This window comes from Coregonus lavaretus, assembly GCF_964263955.1.
Source record: "Coregonus lavaretus genome assembly, chromosome: 18".
Lineage (NCBI taxonomy): Eukaryota > Metazoa > Chordata > Actinopteri > Salmoniformes > Salmonidae > Coregonus > Coregonus lavaretus.
Window position 1 is genome coordinate 19,610,932 of NC_140005.1, and position 22,121 is coordinate 19,633,052.

The window sequence follows — 22,121 nt, forward strand, 5'->3', positions numbered from 1 at the left end:
GCAGGCGACACCCAGGACTGAACTCTGTAGTTGAGGCCCAGGCCCACCCCAGGACTAAGTAGTTTACTGCCTGTGGACTGAGAGAAATTGTTGGTTGAACTGTAAAAAAAAACATTGGTAGCCCGCAGGACCTGTACATATTTTGTATATATCTTCTATTGAGTATGTCGCTGCTATTTTTCTAAATTACATTCCTTGTTTATATTGAAAATATTTAAATGCACACACAGGGACCATTTCAGAAACACTTAGATCATTTAAACCAGATAATTTGGCTATGCTTTGTATTTCATACTGTTGTTCTTGAAGCTCTTTTTCGAATGAAACAGTGATAATATCTGCTATTGCTATTCGATATGGAATATCAGTGTTACGGTAACAAATGAGAAAGATGGAAAGTGCTGTTTCCTTCTCTGCAGGTGTCTTATTTTCCTAAATTAAACCTTTAAAAACATTCATTTTCTGCTGTTTTACTTGAGACATAAATGGATGTAAATCTATTTACATCTGTTTACATTTTATTTGCATGTGTTTTTCAGCATGTCTTTTATCTTTCTAATTTTGAAACAGGCTACATAGCACTAAAACAGTAAAACACAAAGAAAGATATCCCTAACAGTTTACCATCACTGTGCACTGCATTTATTTTAGGGTCTCGATGGTAGACCCAGGGGTTGCAGTAGTTAGCGGTGCTGAGCAGGGTAGGGGAGGGGTGGGGTGGGTGAAGAGTAGAGAGGGTGTTGGTTGCTAACCAGCCTGGAGAGGAGAAGCCTACCCCTGAGCTAAAGAGAGACAGAAGAGCCAGACAATGCAACGCTGCAGAGGGAGGCTGAATGTGGCACTCTGAGCTCTGGGATCATCCATCTTCACCTCAACAGGGTGTGGGAGATGAAAGGGCAGTGCGGGCGCCAGGACGGCACATCACTTTTGTCTGGCGCAGGCGGGGGACAGGGCTGTGGCCCTCTCATCTGTGGGCCAGAGGATTTGTCACTGTCCCTGTATTCATACCTAGGGCACATCAGAATAATAAGAGTAAATATGTGCCGTTTTTACGTAGGATGTTTAAACGTAAGAATACACACCAAGTCTCCTTAGGAGAGAATATATGGCACTATTGCAATTTCAAGTGTTTTGAAAACCAACAGATCAAAACAGAGGATATCAAAGTTTTAGTTTTTTAGTGTTTAAAAGTTAAAAAAATACATATCTTCATGAAACCAATTATATTTTTTTACTTATAGTCAATGATTGACTAACTATACCAAACACTCCAGAACAATGACATATGTGGGACGGACGCCACAGACGTGTATTTACTCAAACCCACAACAATGGCTCACCCCCACTTAGCAACAAATCAAGCGTGTAAAATACATGCTTATCCTCCCATGGCTGACGGATGAGGTGGAGATCAGGGGAGAAATAAAGAGATGTAACTCCTCAGACCCCTTCAACCCCCTCCTCCATGAGAGCTCTGAATAGAGCTGGACAATAGCCATGCACGGCACACAAAGACTGGAGGAGGCCAAGCTCTCGTGCCTGGGACACAGGCCCCCTCCATTCAATCTACATTTCATCATGGTAACAAGCGCTGTTGGGCCAAAAGGCCTGACACCTCGCCCGCCACAAAGGCGGTTAGCTCTAATTTATGGGGCTATTGACACTGTAAAGAACCCCTGTCAGTACTCTGGGACTGTCAGCTGTGGGACGTCCCAGTGGGGGGAGGCAGCTGCCAGCCTAGCCCGGGGAGGTGCCTTCTGTGGTGGGGACAGGCGCTCCGGCATCACCTGGTCCCTGGTCCCCTGACACTTGGACCCTGGGTCCTCCCACTAGGCCCCCCTTTATTTGGGCACAGGTGGGAATGGGAAGCAGAACACATTGTGGGGATTAGTGGGGTCGGCCTCCCTTTGGTGTCCTCCCTCCTTTAGGTGGATAATTAGGGACATTGACTTGTGCAAAGCTGGTGTTTCCTGATCGCTAGCAGATGGTGTTAACCCACAGAGCAGCAGCAGCAGGATGGAGAGTGTGAGGGTGTGTGTGTCTGTGTGGTGTGCAATGGATATGCATCTTAAATCATACAATATTGACAGTGCCTTTCTGCACCATTATGACCAGCCACTGTTGTCATCATAGTGCTTTTACATTTTACATTTACATTTTAGTCATTTAGCAGACGCTCTTATCCAGAGCGACTTACAGGAGCAATTAGGGTTAAGTGCCTTGCTCAAGGGCACATCGACAGATTTTTCACCTAGTCGGCTCGGGGATTAGAACCAGCAACCTTTCGGTTGCTGGCACTACGCTCTTAACCACTAAGCTACCTGCTGGTTGCTGGCACTTTCGGTTGCTGGCACTACGCTCTTAATCACTAAGCTACCTGCCGTTGCTTTTAACATATGCTGACCCGTTATGTGCTCTCTGAAATATATACAGTATGTTGGGAGCATATGCTGTGAATATGCTACCATGTTTAGGGAAATCCACATCAAACACATAGAAGGGCTTTTAATGTGAAGGTTTTGTCATGTTCAATGACTGCAGGCCTATTTCTACATTACCACGAACAGCTTGACAATACTTTGGCGCTTATCCATAAAAGAAATATATATATAAACATGCGGGGCAAAAACATTCTAAAATTCAACAGCTTTTTCAGTAGCAAGAAAAATACCTGATAGCGACACAATGAACTGCAGCATCAGAGAAAATAAAAGTCTCACGTTTTCCAAATGAGTGGAGAGTAAAGACTGCACAGTCAGGATTTCCACTATTGTATGCAGTAGTCATGATCATGCTAGCTGACGGCCCCACCCCATAGACACAGATGGATGAGTTAACAGGAGGGAATGCTAATCAATAGAAGGGTGTGTGTTACCCTGGGCTCAGCAGTAGACAGGATCGACAGAGTTAATTAGGGAACTGAAGGAGCCAATTAGGTGGATTGAGGGTCTGGACAGGGGAGACATATTGGAGAACATACGCACACATTGTGCTGCGTCTGCATACAGGGGATCTTCAATTAGGGGAGAGCTCTCCTCCAGAAGCTCGCAGCCTGACCTTTTTACTATCAGTTCAGTAAAGTCGGGCTCCCCTTCACCCTGCATACTGATGAGGGGGAAACACAGCTGGGATAGGGTCAACACACCCACTGGTCTGGGAATTAATGTTGACCCATTAAAGATAGAGTCACATAAGGGCAGATTTGATTACTAATCATGTGGCTAGTTGAGTTAAATCTTATGTCTCGCTTCATTATCTACCTACAACAAAATAGATGCATTTTCAGACGTCCTCTCTAGGAGACAGTGCGATTGACTGGCAGGCCACACTTTACCTTATTTATAATATTGAACAAGCTCAAACTAGTTAAAAATGATATGCTATAGACCATGAACATTTTCAGAAACCATAAAAAGTAATAGCATAATTTGCATACCATTAAAATGTGTGATACAAACTTTGAAAGGGCATAATTAGCCAAATATGCAAACCTATAACAACTGGCTCAGCCCTAAAGGCTTATTTTAAAATATTTTGATAACTTTCACCTTAGCTGGCCTTGATAATAAATGCAAATGGGTGCAAGGTTGGGGTTAAATTATGATACATTTATAAGGAGAATTTGAACGCAATGTTAGATTTAGTTTTCATAAAGTTATTGCGCCAGCGCAGCAGCCTACCAAACGCGTAGCTTGATCCTTGGCAGACACCGTAGTCCTAAATAAATGCCCAAAGAGCGTAGCTACCTAATAGCTAACAGAATTAATTTGGAAAATAATAATATTACATTTTACATGAGCTATCTATCCTAAAAATGTATTTACTAGAAGCATATACAAACTGAAAAGCGGTCGGTCTTTTACAAGCTTTTTCCTCATTCAGTGGGGTCAGAGTTCAGTAAATATTGGTGATGTCATGGTCTGAAGATGGCTGAAGACGGGTGAGTGAGAAGTCGCAAAATAGTTAAAATATAAATTAACCATCGTAATATATCCCACCCTCGGCATGTTTTTCTTTCATCTAATATATTTCCTTCATATTTAGCTATTGCTACATTCACCTATTTCAAAACGATGCAATCAGTTGCTTTGTCTGTTCTCGAGTCAATCGGGTTTTGTTTACTAAAAATATTGCACCATCTGTTTAGCTTGATGGCTGGCTAACTAGCTAGCAGTGGCTAGCAGAATTGTTACTGCCTAATCGCGGAGACCAACGTATTAATAGTGTGTTGTGTATATATTAACAGTGATTGGAAAAATACAGCGCTATGGTTTCCATTGTAGCTTTGTTAGCTATCTAGCTAGCTAACGTTAACAGCTAATGCAAATTCACTGGTGTTGATTAGCAAGTCAGCTAAATTGGCTAGATTGTTATCAGAGATGAGTGTATGCGCACTGTCACTCCTACCTGACCTGATCGTTAATGGCCTAGCTAAATAGTTATATAGCTAAAATGCAAGCTATGCATTGCACCATTAGTACCTGTTGATCCCGTTTTAATAATCTGCCATCACCATGTCTCTTTATTCCAGGGAAAGCTGCGAAGGCTGGTGGGGAGGCTGGCTTCAGCAAAGCTTCCAGGCCGTCAAAGATAAGGTAGGCATCCATGCTAGCCTGCACGGATAACCAGATTATCTCTCCAGTTTCATAATGAGCGACTAAATATAGCTATTATGTTATGTGCTGTGCCTTAAAAAGGCTAATTCAATGTCTAAAACATGATTCATTATAAAACAAGGTGAAAATCAATATCCTTGTGACATCCAATGTACACTGATATTGCAGAATGCAGACCTCTTACTGTACTCTGTTTGCACTTGTCAATGTAACTCCAACATTTAATTGTTTTTACAGTCATCTGAGGCATACGAGTTTATAAAGCGTGACCTGACAGAGTTCTCCAACGTGGTGCAACATGACGCTGCGTGCTCCATCGTCGCCACAGCAAGCGCCGTTAGAAGCAAACTAGCGGTAGGCCATTTGGTTCTTTACTAGTTTTTAGTTTTAATGTCACAAGCATAAGTATAGTGAAACACCTTTCTTGCTAGTTCTAAACCCAACAATGGAGTAATCAATAACAATATAATACTAAAAAAATAACATAAGGTAGAGCAAAAACACACAAGAAATAAAAATAAGAAATATGAAGAACATGAGAAAGTAAGTAAGCATACTATATACATGGTCAGTTCCAGTACCATATTTACAATGTGCAGGGATACTGGAGTGATAGAGGTAGATATGTATAGGGGTAAGCTGACCAGGCATCAGAATATATGATAAACAGTGTAGCAGCAGCGGTGTATATGATAATTGTATATGAGTGGGTGTGCATGTGTGTAGAGTCAGTATAAACGTGTGTGCATATAATGTGTGTGAGAAATTGTAATGGAGTGAGTGTGTGTGTGTGTGTGTGTGTAGGGCCCTGTGAGTGTCCATAGAGACAGTGCAAAAAATAAAATACAAGGGTCAACTCAGTCTGTGTAGCCATTTTGTTAGCTATGGGTCACAGTGACCCATATTAGAAAAGTTAATATGCATTATCACTTGGTTATTTATAGGCATACATGTCACCTGTCCCACTTTGTTTCAGGTGGAGGGCTCCTCTGATACCACAGAGAAGGTGAAGAAGAGCCTGTCCAGTTTCTTAGGAGTGATAACAGACACCCTCGCTCCTCCCCAGGACATGACCATCGACTGTGATGTCATTACGCTAGTGGCAACTCCAGCAGGCACCACAGAGGTGTATGACAGCACCAAGGTGAGTATGTTAATATTGTGTTCAACTAATCACTATGACAGTGTGATTGAACTAATTAAGGACTAGATACTATGCTGTTTTACATTTACTGCTAATATACCCGAATCTTTCTCAGAAATGGTGTGTTAACATCATGTGTTATAACTTTTTCCCCCATCTGTTCAAACATGTAAGAGTGGTTAGTCTCAGAAGTGTTACTATAAAAATAAATAGTCGCACACTCTATACAGTACCAGTCAAAAGTTTGGACACACCTACTCATTCCAGGGTTTTTCTTTATTTTAACTATTTTTTACATTATAGAATAATAGTGAAGACATCAAAACTATGAAATAACACATATGGATCATGTAGTAACCAAAAAAGTGTTAAACAAATCAAAATATATTTTATATTTGAGATTCTTCAAAGTAGTCACCATTTGCCTTGATGAAAGCTTTGCACACGCTTGGCATTCTCTCAACCAGCTTCATGAGATAGTCACCTGGAATGCATTTAAATTAACAGGTGTGCCTTGTTAAAAGTTAATTTGTGGAATTGATTTCCTTCTTAATGCGTTTGAGCCAATCAGTTGTGTTGTGACAAGGTAGGGTTGGTATACAGGAGACCAAGTCCATATTATGGCAAGAACAGCTCAAATAAGCAAAGAGAAACAACAGTCCATCATTACTTTAAGACATGAAGGTCAGTCATTTGGGAAAGTTTCAAGAACTTTGAAAGTTTCTTCAAGTGCAGTCGCTGAAACCATCAAGTGCTATGATGAAACTGGCTCTCATGAGGACCGCCACATGAAAGGAAGACCCAGAGTTACCTCTGCTGCAGAGGATAAGTTCATTAGAGCTACCAGCCTCAGAAATCGGCAATTAACTGCACCTCAGATTGCAGCCCAAATAAATGCTTCACAGAGTTCAAGTAACAGACACATCTCAACATCAACTGTTCAGAGGAGACTGCGTGAATCAGGCCTTCATGGTGGAATTGCTGCAAAGAAACCACTACTAAAGGACACCAATAATAAGAAGAGACCTGCTTGGGACAAGAAACACGAGTAATGGACATTAGACTGGTGGAAATTTGTCCTTTGGTCTGATGAGTCCAAATCTGAGATTTTTGGTTCCAACCGCCGTGTCTTTGTGAGACGCAGAGTAGGTGAACGGATGATCTCCGCATGTGTGGTTCCCACCATGAAGCATGGAGGAGGAGGTGTGATGGTGTGTCAGTGCTTTGCTGGTGACACTATCAGTGATTTATTTATAATTCAAGGCACACTTAACCAGCATGGCTACCACAGCATTCTGCAGCGTTACGCCATCCTATCTGGTTTGCGCTTAGTGCAACTCTTTTGTTTTTCAACAGGACAATGACCCAAAACACACCTCCAGGCTGTGTAAGGGCTATTTGACTAAGAAGGAGCGTGATTGAGTGCTGCATCAGATGACCTGGCCTCCACAATCACCCGACCTCAACCCAATTGAGATGGTTTGGGATGAGTTGGACCGCAGAGTGAAGGAAAAGCAGCCAACAGGTGCTCAGCATATGTGGAAACTCCTTCAAGACTGTTGGAAAAGCATTCCGGGTGACTACCTCATGAAGCTGGTTCAGAGAATGCCAAGAGTGTGCACAGCTGTCATCAAGCCAAAGGGTGGCTACTTTGAAGAATATAAAATCTATGATTCCATATGTGGTATTTCATAGTGTTGATGTCTTCACTATTATTCTACAATGTAGAAAATAGTAAAAATAAAGAAAAACCCTTGAATGAGTAGGTGTGTCCAGACTTTTGACTGGTACTGTGTGGAGTCCCCTGTAGCTCAGTTGGTAGAGCATGGCGCTTGCAACGCCAGGGTTGTGGGTTCGTTTCCGATGGGGGGCCAGTATGAAAAATGAATGCACTCACTAACTGTAAGTCGCTCTGGATAAGAGCGTCTGCTAAATGACAAAAAATGTAAAAAAAGAAATGTGTACCGTATATATATGACTGGTACTGTCATATATACACACACACAACATTTCGGCATCACTGTGCCTTCTTCAGGGTAATATCATGAATGCTTGAACCAGGGTATGTAGACAAACAGTGCAATTAGTGCAACCAATGATAATAGTGAGGGGTGTGTCATAATTATTAGGTTGATTAGGATGAATTGAGATGAAACCGTTAAAAGACAATAGTTTACAGCATATTGAATATATTAGGCTATTGTTATCATTAGCATAACATTATCAAAATGCAAAACAAACAAAATACGGTCTCATTTTGTTGCAATACTAGATATCAGAACACGTTATGTCACATGAGTATCTGAGTTACAGTGTGTGTTTTTTTCCCCAGGCTCGTCTTTACAGTCTGCAGGCTGACCCTGCTACATACTGCAATGAGCCTGATGGTGAGACAGTTCACATCTTTCTTTTCTATTGGTCTTCACTATTCTCATTAAAGAAAAGGTCATGTACCATGTAACGGCATTGCCCAGGCTTCATTCCCTCAAAACATTAAAAAGCCATCAGAATGGCAGTGACAATGGACTTAAGGCCCTTTAATTACTCATTCTACTCTACCCTAAATGTCCTCAAATGCACTCCAATACTTTTTTAAAATAATGGTCAAAAATCATCTCCTATTACAATGAATACAAATAATTTGGCAGGACAAGACTTGGGAAGTTTGGACTTCTATGCCAGTTATTTTCATGCAGTTGTTAAACTGTAATGAAAAACTAAAAAGGTGTCTTGAGTGTGTTTTAATTGTGTGTCCTGTGTTTTGTCCCAGGTTCCCTAGAGCAGTTTGATGCGTGGCTCTCAAGCTTCAGTCTGGAGGAGAGGAAAGGAGAGATCTCTGACCTCCTAGTCAATACCCCCTCTATCAGGGCCCTTTACACCAAAATGGTACACTTTCTAATACGGTTGGATCAAATTACAATAGGTTCATTTATCAATGATGATTGACAGCCGTTGTCAATGGTGACAACATCGTGATGTGACAGACGATGGTTTATCCTATTTGAACCTGACTGGCGCCGCGCAGTAGGCCTAACGGAGTCGGATAGCACATGAGTGACATTCCGAGTAATCTGACTTCCTATTTGCTATAGCCTATTTCAATTAATAGGCTATGTTTATATAGGCCTACAGAACGCAAGAGAGGAATGTGGGCTAGACAGAGTGGAGAATTTCACCAGAGCTTCGCAAAATGTCCAGTCTCTCTCACGCTGTCAGATGCGTGGGCCTTATAGGCTAAATCTATAAAACATTTATAACGGACATCCTTAACTATATTGTGTCTAGCAGTTTAAAAAGAAAACATAGGCTATTTTCCCTTGTCTCTCCATTCAATATGAATATTTGGGCTAGTACGCTTTCATAATTTTATGCATGCATGCTTTCTCTCTCGGTCAAACAATGAATTAATCTAACAGAGTTCCGTCTCAAAAAGTTGTTTAAATAGCCTAAAAACATAAGGTAGCCAGGGGACTAATAATGAGAGAGAACAAACAATATCAAGCGCCATCATGTGCGCGAGTCACAGACACACACCTGTTCCATGCTGAAGCTCCACCAGAAAGGAATATTAGAAAAGATTTGCCTGCACTTAGCCTCTGCCCAGGGTTTCAACATTATCTTTCGTCGTGAGTTTTATATTTGTTTATTTTTTGTTGGCCAATACCAGCATACATCACAATGTTTTATGAGTACATAATCACGATAGGACATTTTCATCCCTAGGTGCCAGTAGCTGTAGCCCATTCTGAATTCTGGCAGCGGTATTTCTACAAAGTCTTTCAGTTGGACCAGGTAATTCACTCACTTTTTTGTTTTGTTACTGGCATGTATAGCTCTCATGAACTGTCATGCACCTTCTTCTATCAGAATCCCATGTTAGAATGTAAACCTTGCCCCCTGCTGGCCAGTTGTAAGATTAGTTTGGAGTAGAGTTCTGCTACCCGACCCGAGCCCGACGGGCCCCCGATATTATACATAGGGTTAGGGCTGGATCGGGCCTGTTTTTTCATCAATAACTAAGGTACAGGCATGGCTCAGGTATCACTAAATTGATCACTAACATTTTTAAGCTGAGCCATTTGCTCGTGCTCTGCTGCGCAGTACAGTGATATCTGACTAAGATCATAACATTGTGTCAGAAGTGCTTCAACCTCATCAAATATAAGACGGGAGAGATTATTTCACAGAAAATAATAATGTTCCTTGAGTTTTGTCTGAGTTTAGAGTGACGAATAGTAGCTAACAGCTAACTGCTCTCTAATGTTTCGTAATTGAGCAGAGCAGCCCAAGCGGAGCCGTTGCTATGGATACTCAGAGCGCCATGAACAGAGCAGCTAATGGATTTACTAACGGAGAAAGTTATTTCTGATTTCGGGCCGGTCGGGCCTTTAATTTGGCAGAAACAATCGGGCCTGGGTAGGGTTTGAATGTCGCGTGCATGGGTAGGGCTCTACGTCAGAGCTCTGGTAGCTTAGTAGACTTTTGGAAAACAAATCTTGGCACCCAGAACCAAATCTCCCGCTATTTGATTTGGATTCGGACGTTTCCAGTCTGTCCTAACAAAGTCCACGCCCCCCTCTTCCAAAGCTCATTCCCAGGCTCTCCCTCCCTTTCTGGAAAGTACATGTGTTTTTATGATATTTTATGTGCTGCATGCTGACAAAATGGAGGTATTGGACAATGTATTTGGTGCAACTATTTCACAGGTAAGCAGTGTTTTTATTAGAGAGTTTTCCAGTTAAAATCCCCGTCCCCACTTCATACCATCACCTTAGCCGATAAATAGACACACTAAAAAGCTCGTAGTGTTCTGCTGATGGGTAATTACTAATGTGACTGACCACCAGGAGGAGGCGAGGCGAGTGGCCTTGAAGCAGAGAGCAGAGCAGACTACACACACAGAGGCTCTGGGCTGGGAGGAGGAAGATGAAGGTATGTCGGATAGGGAATTTCACAATGGTGAAATGTCTTAGTTCTGTGAGATGTGACCTGAAATAGGTCAGTCAGATTAGCACAGGTCTGTCTCATGTGACTCACTGTTCTCTCTCCCTTATTTCTATCCCAGATGACTTCCTTGGCGCCACGTCTTCATCTCGCCTGGACTTCACGCCCCCATTAGACGACCCTGTGACCCAGCTGTCACCACTTACACCAGTCACCATGGCGACAACCCCGCTCAGCCCCATCCCGTCTCCGAGCGGGGAGCGCTCCTCTCCCCTCTCCCTGAACAGCGACAGTGGCAGCCTGCCCACCCAGGTGGAGGTGAGACCAGCCAGGCCACAACCTGCAGTCGTGGAGCTGGCCCAGAAACTCAACAAGGCCAGCCTGGAGGAGAGAGAGCCAGAGAGGCAGCAGGTGGAGGAGAGGGTTAAGTTAGAGGCCCCATCCCAGCCTGAGCCCACAGAGAAGGCTACAGCTGAGAGAGTAACAGTCCAGGCCCCAGCTACCACCATCAGACCAGAGACAGAGGGGCCCCAGGACCTGAGGGTGTTTGAGCTCAACTCTGACAGCGGGAAGTCTACACCTTCAAACAATGGCAAAAAAGGTAAAAGGACATTTTATTAAGTTATTGGTGTGACTGTGGTAACAGGTTTTGATTGAATAGGGCCTAAGCTGTTCATCAAATCAAAATCAAACACATTTTTATTTGTCACATGCGCCGAATACTGTGAAATGCTTACGTACGAGCCCTTTCCCAACAATGCAGAGTTAAAAAGTACGAAAACAGTTATAATTATCAAATAAGAAGGGAAAAAAGGAAACAGTAACAAAATAACATTAACGAGGCTTTATACAAGGAGTACAGATACCGAGTCAATGTGCAGGGGTACCTGGTAGTTGAGGTAATATGTACATGTAGGTAGGGGTAAAAGTGACTAGGCAATCAGGATAGATAATAAACAGAATAGCAGCGTGTGTGTGTGTGGCATCAATAGGCATGTGTGTGTGTGTATATATGTGTGTGTGTTGGTGTGTCAGTGTAGTATGTGTGGGTAAAGTTCAGTGAGTGCACAGAGCCAGTGCAAGAAGAGTGTTAAGTGGTCCTATCTGACCCTGTGCTTCACCCTGACCCCTGCAGGGTCCAGCACAGATGTCAGTGAGGACTGGGAGAAGGACTTTGACCTGGACATGACAGAAGAGGAGGTCCAGATGGCACTCTCAAGAGTTGACGCTACAGGAGAGGTGGGCAATGATGTATTTGTCATAACATTTTTCTTGTTGCATTTCTTCTAACCCCAAACCGTTAAAAAAATAACATGCCTTAGAAACAATTATGTTGATCTAAATGACATGTTTTATTTTTCAGCTGGAGGACTGGGAGAACTGGAACTGATGATTACCGTGCCGTAGTGTTTCTATCCGGTCATTAAAGCGAGTTCTCGGCAGACGAACCATGCTTAACGTGTTTTACCCCTTTGTCCACGCCATCACCATGTCACATTTGTTCATAGGGGAATGTCCCTTTGGTTTGGACCATGTTGAAGGCACTAGCAAAGCAATGGGAATCCAAGGCAATAAGATTAGAGCCAAGGCAGCATCAGCTGTCAGTTTGTGCATATAGGTCTCAAGGCGTCTTGTTGGTTATTTCTTGAAACAGCTTGTATAACTTAGAGAGAATATGACACTAGTTTAGGAATGGTTATTGTTCCATTTGACTAAAGCTATGTGACATGTATTGGCTTGTCAGGATGAGAATGGGTTCACCACATAAGGGAAGCTGCTGCGCTCCCTCTATCTTCTGAAATGCCATTAAGTACATGTAAATTGTTGCTAGTGAACTTCTTCAAAGTTATGAGTGGCGGGAATTATTACTTAACTTTAGGCTGCAGAATAGCCATAAAACTGTAACGCTGCTTATCACCTTTCATGAGATGGAATTATTCATGTGGTTTATTGAATGGTGAATATATTGATTTTAGAAAAAATTCTCAAGTGATTTACTAACTCATCTATCTTATGCAAGTGAATATTCATAAAGGAACATACTTTGGCCTTCATAGAGAGCATTCATTTTGGATTCACTCCCAACTCTAGATACATATGACCTTGATAGACACGCGATAGTGTGGACAAGATATCCAAATGTTTTGTCACACAAGACACTGATCTGAGTTTAAACACAACCAATCCATGTTGTACATTTTACATTCTATGTTTTCATCCCTGTCCTGCTAAGTAATTGATGTGAACATATCTCTTCTGTGACCTCCAGGGGCCACGTTTCCTCTTTATTTCCTGTCTCTGCTACATTAATGTTCACATCTATTATTCTATCTGTCCATGTCTAATATTATTCTTGGTGGGTAAGGGTCACATTTATTGTCAATCGTCAAAAGAGAAGATAATGACGCAATAAAGAGGCTGCAAAATGTTTCAGGTGTCATGGTGCCAGAGTATTGGGCTTGGATGTCTGAGGGGGTATGGTCTGTTGTCATGTTATTTCTGATGTAAAATAATTGAAATCCCACAGCCTGCTTTGCAATGCTTAGTATGGACATATATACTGCACAATAGCTCTGAGTATGGAGTTAGCTGTATGCAGAGAGCCAAGAGGCAATGAGGGCTTTGCTTGATTTATTAAACAATACAGTATAGACTAGCTTCATTCTGCAGTATCGCGTCATGCTACTCTGATATTTTGTCTTCATCAGTGTAAACAGTGACCAAGACTCAAAGCATAAAGATGTAGTGTACAGATCTCTACAATGACTGATTTTCATGTGAATATTATTACTCTGTGCATTGTTTTGCATGTCAGTGCAATCACTTCATCGTCTACTTATGCAAACTGTTGTACAGCAGGTGTACTGTTTTAAGTTGTAAGGTCGCTTACTAGCTTGTAGTTGCAAAGGGAATGACCTGTTTATAATGAATTGATTGATATGTTGCAAGTCTCAAGTTCTCTCTCTATGTATTTCACTTTAATACATATATTTGCACTTTAAACACCAAAACGTTTAAAGCTGTTAATTTTTTAGGCAATTATATTTTCCTCTATTTTTCAAATGAGCATTGTCATTAAAAAGAGTCATGCAAATGAATAGTCAGTGTGTGTTGGATTTAAATACAAGATAATGTTCCTAATAGGCACACTTATAGAAAAAAAGCTCAAGTGGAGTTTGACTCCCAGCTATCACTGGGTTTCTAGTAAAGTATTTCTGCTGAAAAGTGAACTCATCAAGAGCTAAAAGTGTAGGCCATTTTCTTTACCATAATCTTGGCACACACCTTGCCAAAGTAACGTCGTCACTTTGAGGTGTGATAATTTTAAGCACCACATGGAAGGTTGACAGTTTACTTAAGTTGAAAGCATAATTTCCTTTCGCGGGAAAACGTAAAGTTTGATGATGGTGTAAAAAGGTAAGTACATCTGTAAACCCTAAACAACTAACATATTGATCATATTTGAAACCTAAACGTGTCAAAACCAACAAACCACATAATTAATAGAGATTGAGAGGATCTAAAATCAACATGAACAGAGACCACTACCAGACTAGAGTTTGCGAAAAGAGTTCGCCGCCCGAGAGCCACATAGGCTTACTGAACTTTTTTTGCAGCAAAGAAGACTATGTCAAGAGAGCAAGGTTCTTTTTTTCCCCTTCTCATTTATAGCCAGCTGTGCAGGTGTTCAGGGTAACCACTGCCTGACCATTCGGCGTGAGGAGGAATCTGTAGAGTCCAATGTGAACGACCGAGAATTGAGTCTGACCAGAGAAAGTAGCAGTTCAATTGCTGGTGATACAATATCATTTACATTACATTTTAGTCATTTAGCAGACTTACAGTTAGTGAATACATTTTTTTATATATACTGGCTCCCCGTGGGAATCAAACCCACAACCCTGGCGTTGCAAACGCCATGCTCTATCAACTGAGCTACATCCCTGCCGGCCATTCCCTCCCCTAGCCTGGACGACGCTGGGCCAATTGTGCGCCGCCCATGAGTCTCCCGGTCGCGGCCGGCTGCGACAGAGCCTGGATTTGAACCAGGATCTCTAGTGGCACAGTTAGCACTGTGATGCAGTGCCTTAGACCACTGCGCCACTCAGGAGTATCAAATGTGAGACCTAATGTATAATTAGGGGACATTCGCAAATAAACGTTAACATTTAAATCGAACCAACCTTTATCCTTTGCTAAACTGTTTTCGTATACATTTATGTAAGTTTATTGATTTATGCCTGGTATGGCTAAGTACCATTGACACTGATCTCTCGCCTCCCTTGTGCAATGGACTAACGGGCATCCTAAAAAAAATATTATTTCAAAGTTGGCCACCAGGTGGCAGTGTTGCTCTATTTACCTAAAATTCAGATCATGACACTCCTTTCCACCCCTTTCCAATGGTTGATGAAGCACCATTGTTTATCCTTCAAAACCACTGGAGCTAATTCTGAATTGGCGTTTATGATTCACAGTTTACCCCTTCACAATAGATCCCAATTTTCTCCATGTCCAAAGCTGCAATGGGTATTTGTAGAGATACCATCTTTCATTTTTTTACTACTAGGATGGGGCAACGGCAGAAATCCTTCATTGGAAAAATGCTGCTTTAATTTCATAGTGTTTCCACAGAAATGGATGCATATGAACCCATGATAGTACATTTGATATCTGAGGTATTTTGTATCTAGTTCCACCATTTTATAATGGTTGTCATGAGAGTGTATGGGCTTGGCTTGTGTTTGATTATGATGGCAGTTGTGGCGTGTGTCTGCATGAGACAGAGTGGTTAATTTAGGTCACACAGAACACATGCAGAGCCTGTTAATTTTACCCTCTTGTTTTCTAACATGGATGCTACCATAGCCCTCGTCAAGAAATTGCCATTACAGACATGAAGAATACGCGTACACACATCTCTCTCGCTCGCTCGCTCACATGCACACACTCATGCATACACCATCCCACAATCTCTGTGATATCACTTGCGGCCACCCCTGACACAATAGGAGGTGGTCTGGTGGGTGTGGTTCTGTGGTAGGATTGGAGGATGGATGGGGGAGATGGAGAGTGACTGGGTGATACAGAAAGAAGGTCATTGATTTGTCTTGCTCTCTCTGGGTAGTCATGGCTCTCTCCCATTTTGCTTATATCTTAGCAGAGAGACAGGTTCACTGGCAAATCAAATCAAATTGTATTTGTCACATGCGCCGAATACAACAGGTGTAGACCTTACAGTGAAAAGCTTACTTACAAGCCCTTAACCAACAATGCAGTTTTAAGAAAATAATGAAAGTGTTAAGTAAAAAATAGATAAGTAAAAAATAAAAATAGCAAATAATTAAAGAGCAGCAGTAAAATAAAATAACAGTAGGGAGGCTATATACAGGGGGTACCGGTACAGAGTCAATGTGCGGGGGCACCGGTTAGTCGAGGTAATTGAGGTAATATGTACATGTGGGTAGAGTTTAAGTGACTAATCCATAGATAATAAACAGAGTAGCAGCAGCATAAAAGAGGGGGTGGAGTGCTCTGCTTAGACCTTTTCTTTGTTTGACTCTCTAACTTTGATCTCTTGTAGAGAATTTGTGAGATGTATCACTGCAGTTAAAAATATTGCTAAAAGGGCTGGATATAACCTTTAAGAATGTAATGTATATGCTCTCTACATTCAGCGGACTGCACAAGTCATGTTAGAGTACTTGGACCTTATATGAGAATTCAGGTGGTGTCTATGCAACACTATTCTGTGAAGTACTGCAGAGTAGACTATGCAATAATGTTCCATGCAGGTTACCTATAATAGTGGGGGAAATAACTTAAATTAAACATTCTCCTAAACTATTCCCTCTTGGAGCCCTTTATTCAGCAGAAGTGCTCTGTAGGAATTTCCTGTAGGGAATGACTGCTCACTTGGATTGGTGGTATGTGTGCTTTACTTTACTATAGAGTCTCAACTCTCAAGGCATTGGTACCACAGTTGTTAATGGTAAGTACAGCAGACTGCTTTAACAGTAGTTACTGACAGTATGGAATGGAATGTACGCTACTGTAGATGAATGACACATTAGACTGATCTCAGAGTCCTCCTATTACAGTAATGAATAACCACATAAGAAAGATGAGAGAGATGGATTGTAATAAAACAACTCTAACACTGTAATATAGCCTACTGTACCATCAAGTGAGAGCGCAACATGGTACATTCCCTAGATGATCCTATTCTATCTACTCTGCTGCTCAACTTGCACTCCCTATCTTCTGTTGGCCACGCCCAAAATGCATAGATGTTTTTAGCTTGGCTGCATCTTTAAAAAGAAAAGTACCATTTATTTGGACAGTTCATGTTTTTGCTCGCAAGATTTTAAACAGAAATAAACGTGACACAGTTGCCTCTATACCTACTGTAGGTAGTCAGTCCTCTAACACCCCTCCAAAGCGGCATAGTACAGTCTTCCCTCCAACTCTTCAAAAGTGCTCTGCCTCTCCATTTTCTCACCATCTCTCTATTCCCCTTTCTCTCTGTGACACACACACACACACACACAAAGAGAGAGAGAGAGAGGGAGGGGAGGGGAGGGGAGGAGGGGGGGGGTGGGGGGGATCACGATGAGGTCATTGTCTTGAGAGAGAGTATTATACTGGGCACAAGAAACCCTGTAACCCCAGTGCCTTTCAACAGGCACAAAAGACTCTCACTGGGGGAGGAGGTGGAACACTATGGAATGTGGAACCAGGGCTTGGAGACGGACTAGACCTCCACATTCACACAGCTGTGAGAGTGTGTGTGCGCACGGTGAGTGTGTTCTCTACTACACACACAGACACTTGACTATTAACGATTGTCTTCATGAAAAATGTGTGCAATCTGAGATATGTCAAGTTAACACTCACTAGACTACATGGTAGGGAGACAGTCAGTCGAATTGAATAAGGTCTCTGTTGGCTTTGAGCAGGACTCCTGAAGGGCTCTAGAGATGCTTCTGACTTTTTCTGAACAAACTTTGAATTTCCCAAAGTTCAGCGTGGGAACTGGCCACTTTGTTTCTGCTAAGTGGTGTTGGAGAGCAATGTGGGTTTGAGTTGGTAGGGGAGGGCAGGGGATGGGGGAAAGCTATGTTAACTCCCCCTCCATTCAGATGTATGGTTCCCGGAGGGTTTGTGTATTCTTATTGTAAGCAAACATGTAGGCTAGACATCTTATTCTCATATGTTTTTTATGAGCATGTTTGTACATGTTTGAAAGAGTGTGTGAACATATGCGGTTTGTACGACTGTGTGCGGTGTGTGTGTGTGTGTGTCTGTGTGTGCATATGCATGTGAGTTGAGTAGACAGTCCTCTCCGACTGACCTCTCCATTGACCTTAGTCCTGTTCCAGTTCCTCTCTCTGTCCCTCCATTCTGAACATCCCGTCCCTCCTCCCTGTTCCATTCTTCTTCATTCATTACCATCCCCACACTCCTATCTCCTGCTCTGGGACACCAGCAGACCCATTCATGTCTCACTGTTTCATTCCATGCTCTCATCAGAGGACCACACACGCCCCCGTCTCATCAGCCAGACAGTGAGTATGAGAGTGTTGCTGTGGAGCTGCAGTGTGGAGCGGAGGGCCAGTCTCTGTCTAGCTATGTTTCACTGGCTGCAGCCAGGCGGATTAAACTGTCAAAGCTAGACCATCTCCGCCGTTATTCAACAAATTAAGGCTGACAGGAGCTATTATATAAATTTGCCACATACTGTAAATGGCAGTATGTAATTGTGTTTTCACATATAGTCCTCTTTAAAAGAAGCGATATCAGTCCTCTTTAAAGTGAACTCTGGGGTAAAAAAAGAGCAAAAGAACTCAGTTATTTTTGTATTCACACTGCCCTTGCGTTTCAATGAGGACTCAACTCTTTTGCCAGTTCACTTCACTTTTTTGTGGTCCAAGTCCTCTTTGCATTCACATTGCTATGTTTAGAAAGGGATCAGGATATTTTTCCAACATTCATTAAATTACACTGGGTAAAAGTTCAGGACAAGTAATTCCATCAGAACGTGTTATTGGACAGCTAGATATACCTACTTACATTTTGGAAGCTAATAGATTGCATTTAGTTAAAAGATTGGACACACCCTGACCTAGAGAACTCTTGTTGGTTGGGTCAGGGTGTGAGTTCAGTTTGAGATCTATGTTATTAGATTCTATGTTTAGGATCTAGTATGTGTATTTCTGTGTTTGGCCGGGTGTGATTCCCAATCAGAGGCAGCTGTCGCTCGTTGTCTCTGATTGGGGATCATACTTAGGTAGCCTGGTTGCCTACCTTAGTTGTGTGATCTTGATTTGCGTTTGGCTTGTTGTGTTGTAGCCACTGTTTGAGCTTCACGTGTCGTTGTTTTGTTATTTTGTCAAGTGTTTATTCGTATTAATAAACATGTACGCATACTACGCTGCACCTTGGTCTGACCCGTCTCTCAACGATTGTGACAGAAGATCCCACCAACAACGGACCAAACAGCGTGCCCAGGAGCAGCAGACACCCTGGACACAGGTGGGAAAGACATTTTGGACTTGGGAGGAGATATTGGCTGGTAGAGGACCCTGTGCGAAGGAGGAAGCCCAGGCAGGAGAGGAGAAACGGCGACTCAAAAGGACTCGGTTACGAAGAAAGCCAGAGAAGCAGCCCCAATAAAAAAAAATTTTTGGGGGGGGGGGCACACGGGGCGGACAACGAGGCAGCAGGAGGCCGTGAGAGGGCTGACTATAGAGGAGGAGGCTGCTATTTTAGAGGTCCTCCAAGACCTCCGGATCGAGAGTTTAAGAGAGGAGGCCACCACATTACGGGGGCTGATAGGGAGAATAGAGCAGGAGAGCTCCCTTAGAGTGGAGGCGCTGCAGGAGGCCCGTAGGGAGAAGGAAATAGTGGAGGCACGGAGAGAGGAGCTGGTCAGGCAACAAAGGGAGCGTGTGTTCATTGAGGAACCTAGGTATGCGGAGATACGCACTGTGTCGCCAGTGCGCATTCACAGCCCAGTGCGTCCTGTGCCAGCGCCCCGCACGTGTCGTGCGAAAGTGGGCATCCAGCCAGGACGGGTTGTGCCGGCTCAACGCTCCTGGTCTCCAGTGCGCCTCCACGGTCCAGTATATCCTGCGCCAGTCCTACGCACTGTGTCGCCAGTGCGCGTTCACAGCGTCCTGTGCCAGCGCCCTGCACGTGTCGTGCGAAAGTGGGTATCCAGCCAGGACGGGTTGTGCCAGCTCTAAGCTCCAGACCTCCAGTGCGCCTCCACTGACCGGTACGGCCTGTGCCAGCTCCTCGCACCAAACCAGTGGTGCCTGTCGCCAGCCTGGTACGCCCCTTACCTGCTCCCCGCACCAAACCAGTGGTGCGCGTATCCAGTCCAGTACGGCCCGTACCTGCTCCCCGCACCAAACCAGTGGTGCCTGTCGCCAGCCCGGTACGCCCCGTACCTGCTCCCCGCACCAAACTAGTGGTGCGCGTATCCAGTCCAGTCCGTACCTGCTCCCCGCACCAAACCAGTGGTGCCTGTTGCCAGCCCGGTACGCACCGTACCTGCTCCCCGCACCAAACCAGTGGTGCGCGTATCCAGTCCAGTACGGCCCGTACCTGCTCCCCGCACCAAACCAGTGGTGCCTGTCGCCAGCCCGGTACACCCCGTACCTGCTCCCCGCACCAAACCAGTGGTGTGTGTATCCAGTCCGGCACGGCCCGTGCCTGCTCCTCGCACCAAACCAGTGGTGCGTGTCTCCAGTCCGGCACGACCCGTGCCTGCCCCTCGCACCAGACCAGTGGTGCGTGTTCCCAGTCCAGCTCCGGTCAGCTGCTCCACTCCGGAGCCAGAGCAGTACGCTCCACCGGTGCCTAGTTCAGCTCCGGTCAGCGGCTCCATTCCAGTGCCAGAGTAATCCGCTCTACCGGTGCCTAGTCCAGCCCCGGTCAGCTGCTCCAGTCCAGTGCCAGAGATGTCCGCTCCACAGGCATCCAGTTCAGCTCCGGTCAGCTGTTCCACGCCGGAGCCAGAGAAGTTCGCTCCACCGGTCCAAGTCCAGCTCCGGTAAGCGGTTCCACTCCGGAGCCAGAGCAGTCCGCTCCACCGGTGCCGAGTCCAGTTCCGGTCAGCAGATCCACTCCGGAGCCAGAGCAGTCCGCTCCACCGGTGCCCAGTCCAGCTCCGGTCAGCGGCTCCACTCCAGACCCAGAAGTCAGCCCCTCTCCAGGGTCGGGGCCTCCCACACCAGGGTCCAGACAGGGCTTGGTGCATCGCGGGAGGATTGCCGATCCAGGCCCAGACATCAGCACCTCTCCAGGTTCGGGGTCTCCCACACCAGGGTCCAGACAGGGCTTGGTGCATCGTGGGAGGAAGGAGAGGGGAAGCATCACGCCGAGGTCCAGACCAGACCAAGGGCGCAACGGGGAGGCAGAGAGGGAGAGGTCATCACGCCCGGAGCCAGAGCCGCCTCCTAAGGCTGAATGCCCACCCGGACCCTCCCCTAATGAATCAGGTTGGTGCGGCCGGAGTACGCACCTTTAGGGGGGGGGGGGGGGGTACTGTCACGCCCTGACCTAGAGAACTCTTGTTGGTTGGGTCAGGGTGTGAGTTCAGTTTGAGATCTATGTTATTAGATTCTATGTTTAGGATCTAGTATGTGTATTTCTATGTTTGGCCGGGTGTGATTCCCAATCAGAGGCAGCTGTCGCTCGTTGTCTCTGATTGGGGATCATACTTAGGTAGCCTGGTTGCCTACCTTAGTTGTGGGATCTTGATTTGCGTTTGGCTTGTTGTGTTGTAGCCACTGTTTGAGCTTCACGTTTCGTTGTTTTGTTATTTTGTCAAGTGTTTATTCGTATTAATAAACATGTACGCATACCACGCTGCACCTTGGTCTGACCCGTCTCTCAACGATCATGACAATAGCATAATAATTACTGCAGATTAAATAATGTTGTAGGCCTAATTGAAAATTGGGCACCCAATGTAGGCTACTGCCCTTTAAGAACTAGAATGGATGTTGTACCCTATGTTGTGATTCTTACCAAATATGTTGTTTTCTTCTCAGGGAGTAATAGTAACAGCGTCTTTTTGTAGGCATTAACTCCGTCATGGTTCGTTGAACAAAGCCTATGGGAAAAATTTTATTTTTAAGCATTTATGTAATAATATAAAACACAACACACAAAATGTCTTCATAATTCATAAAGGTCATGTTAACTGACTGATATTATCTCATATAACAAACATCTTATAAGCCTGTGTTAACCTCAGTCCTTAATTTATTCCAAAACCCTATTCTTTCCTCATTCATTTTGCTGATAAGAATGGCTCAGAGAACCAGAGGTAAATCATTTCTGGTTTTTAGGACTACAAGCTGGCGAGCTTTATTCAAACCCCGCAATCAATAAACAGCTTATGA

General features: G+C 44.0%; 1 protein-coding gene across 1 annotated transcript; it reads left to right on the top strand.

The window, feature by feature from the left end:
* Window positions 1–3,704: 3,704 nt before the first annotated feature.
* On the top strand, window positions 3,705–13,132 carry LOC311145985 (BSD domain-containing protein 1-like). Its single transcript, XM_084182397.1, has 11 exons — window positions 3,705–3,940; window positions 4,532–4,595; window positions 4,854–4,970; window positions 5,593–5,760; window positions 8,093–8,147; window positions 8,531–8,646; window positions 9,484–9,552; window positions 10,608–10,692; window positions 10,826–11,305; window positions 11,840–11,943; window positions 12,068–13,132. The coding sequence occupies exons 1-11, from the start codon at window positions 3,927–3,929 to the stop codon at window positions 12,092–12,094; spliced, it is 1,299 nt and encodes a 432-aa protein (XP_084038523.1). The 5' UTR covers window positions 3,705–3,926; the 3' UTR covers window positions 12,095–13,132.
* The last annotated feature ends 8,989 nt before the right edge of the window (window positions 13,133–22,121 follow it).

Coding starts and splice junctions, on each gene's coding strand:
- LOC311145985 (XM_084182397.1), top strand. Junction 8,647..9,483: donor GGGCCCTTTACACCAAAATG/GTACACTTTCTA, acceptor TTTCATCCCTAG/GTGCCAGTAGCTGTAGCCCA. Junction 9,553..10,607: donor AAGTCTTTCAGTTGGACCAG/GTAATTCACTCA, acceptor ACTGACCACCAG/GAGGAGGCGAGGCGAGTGGC.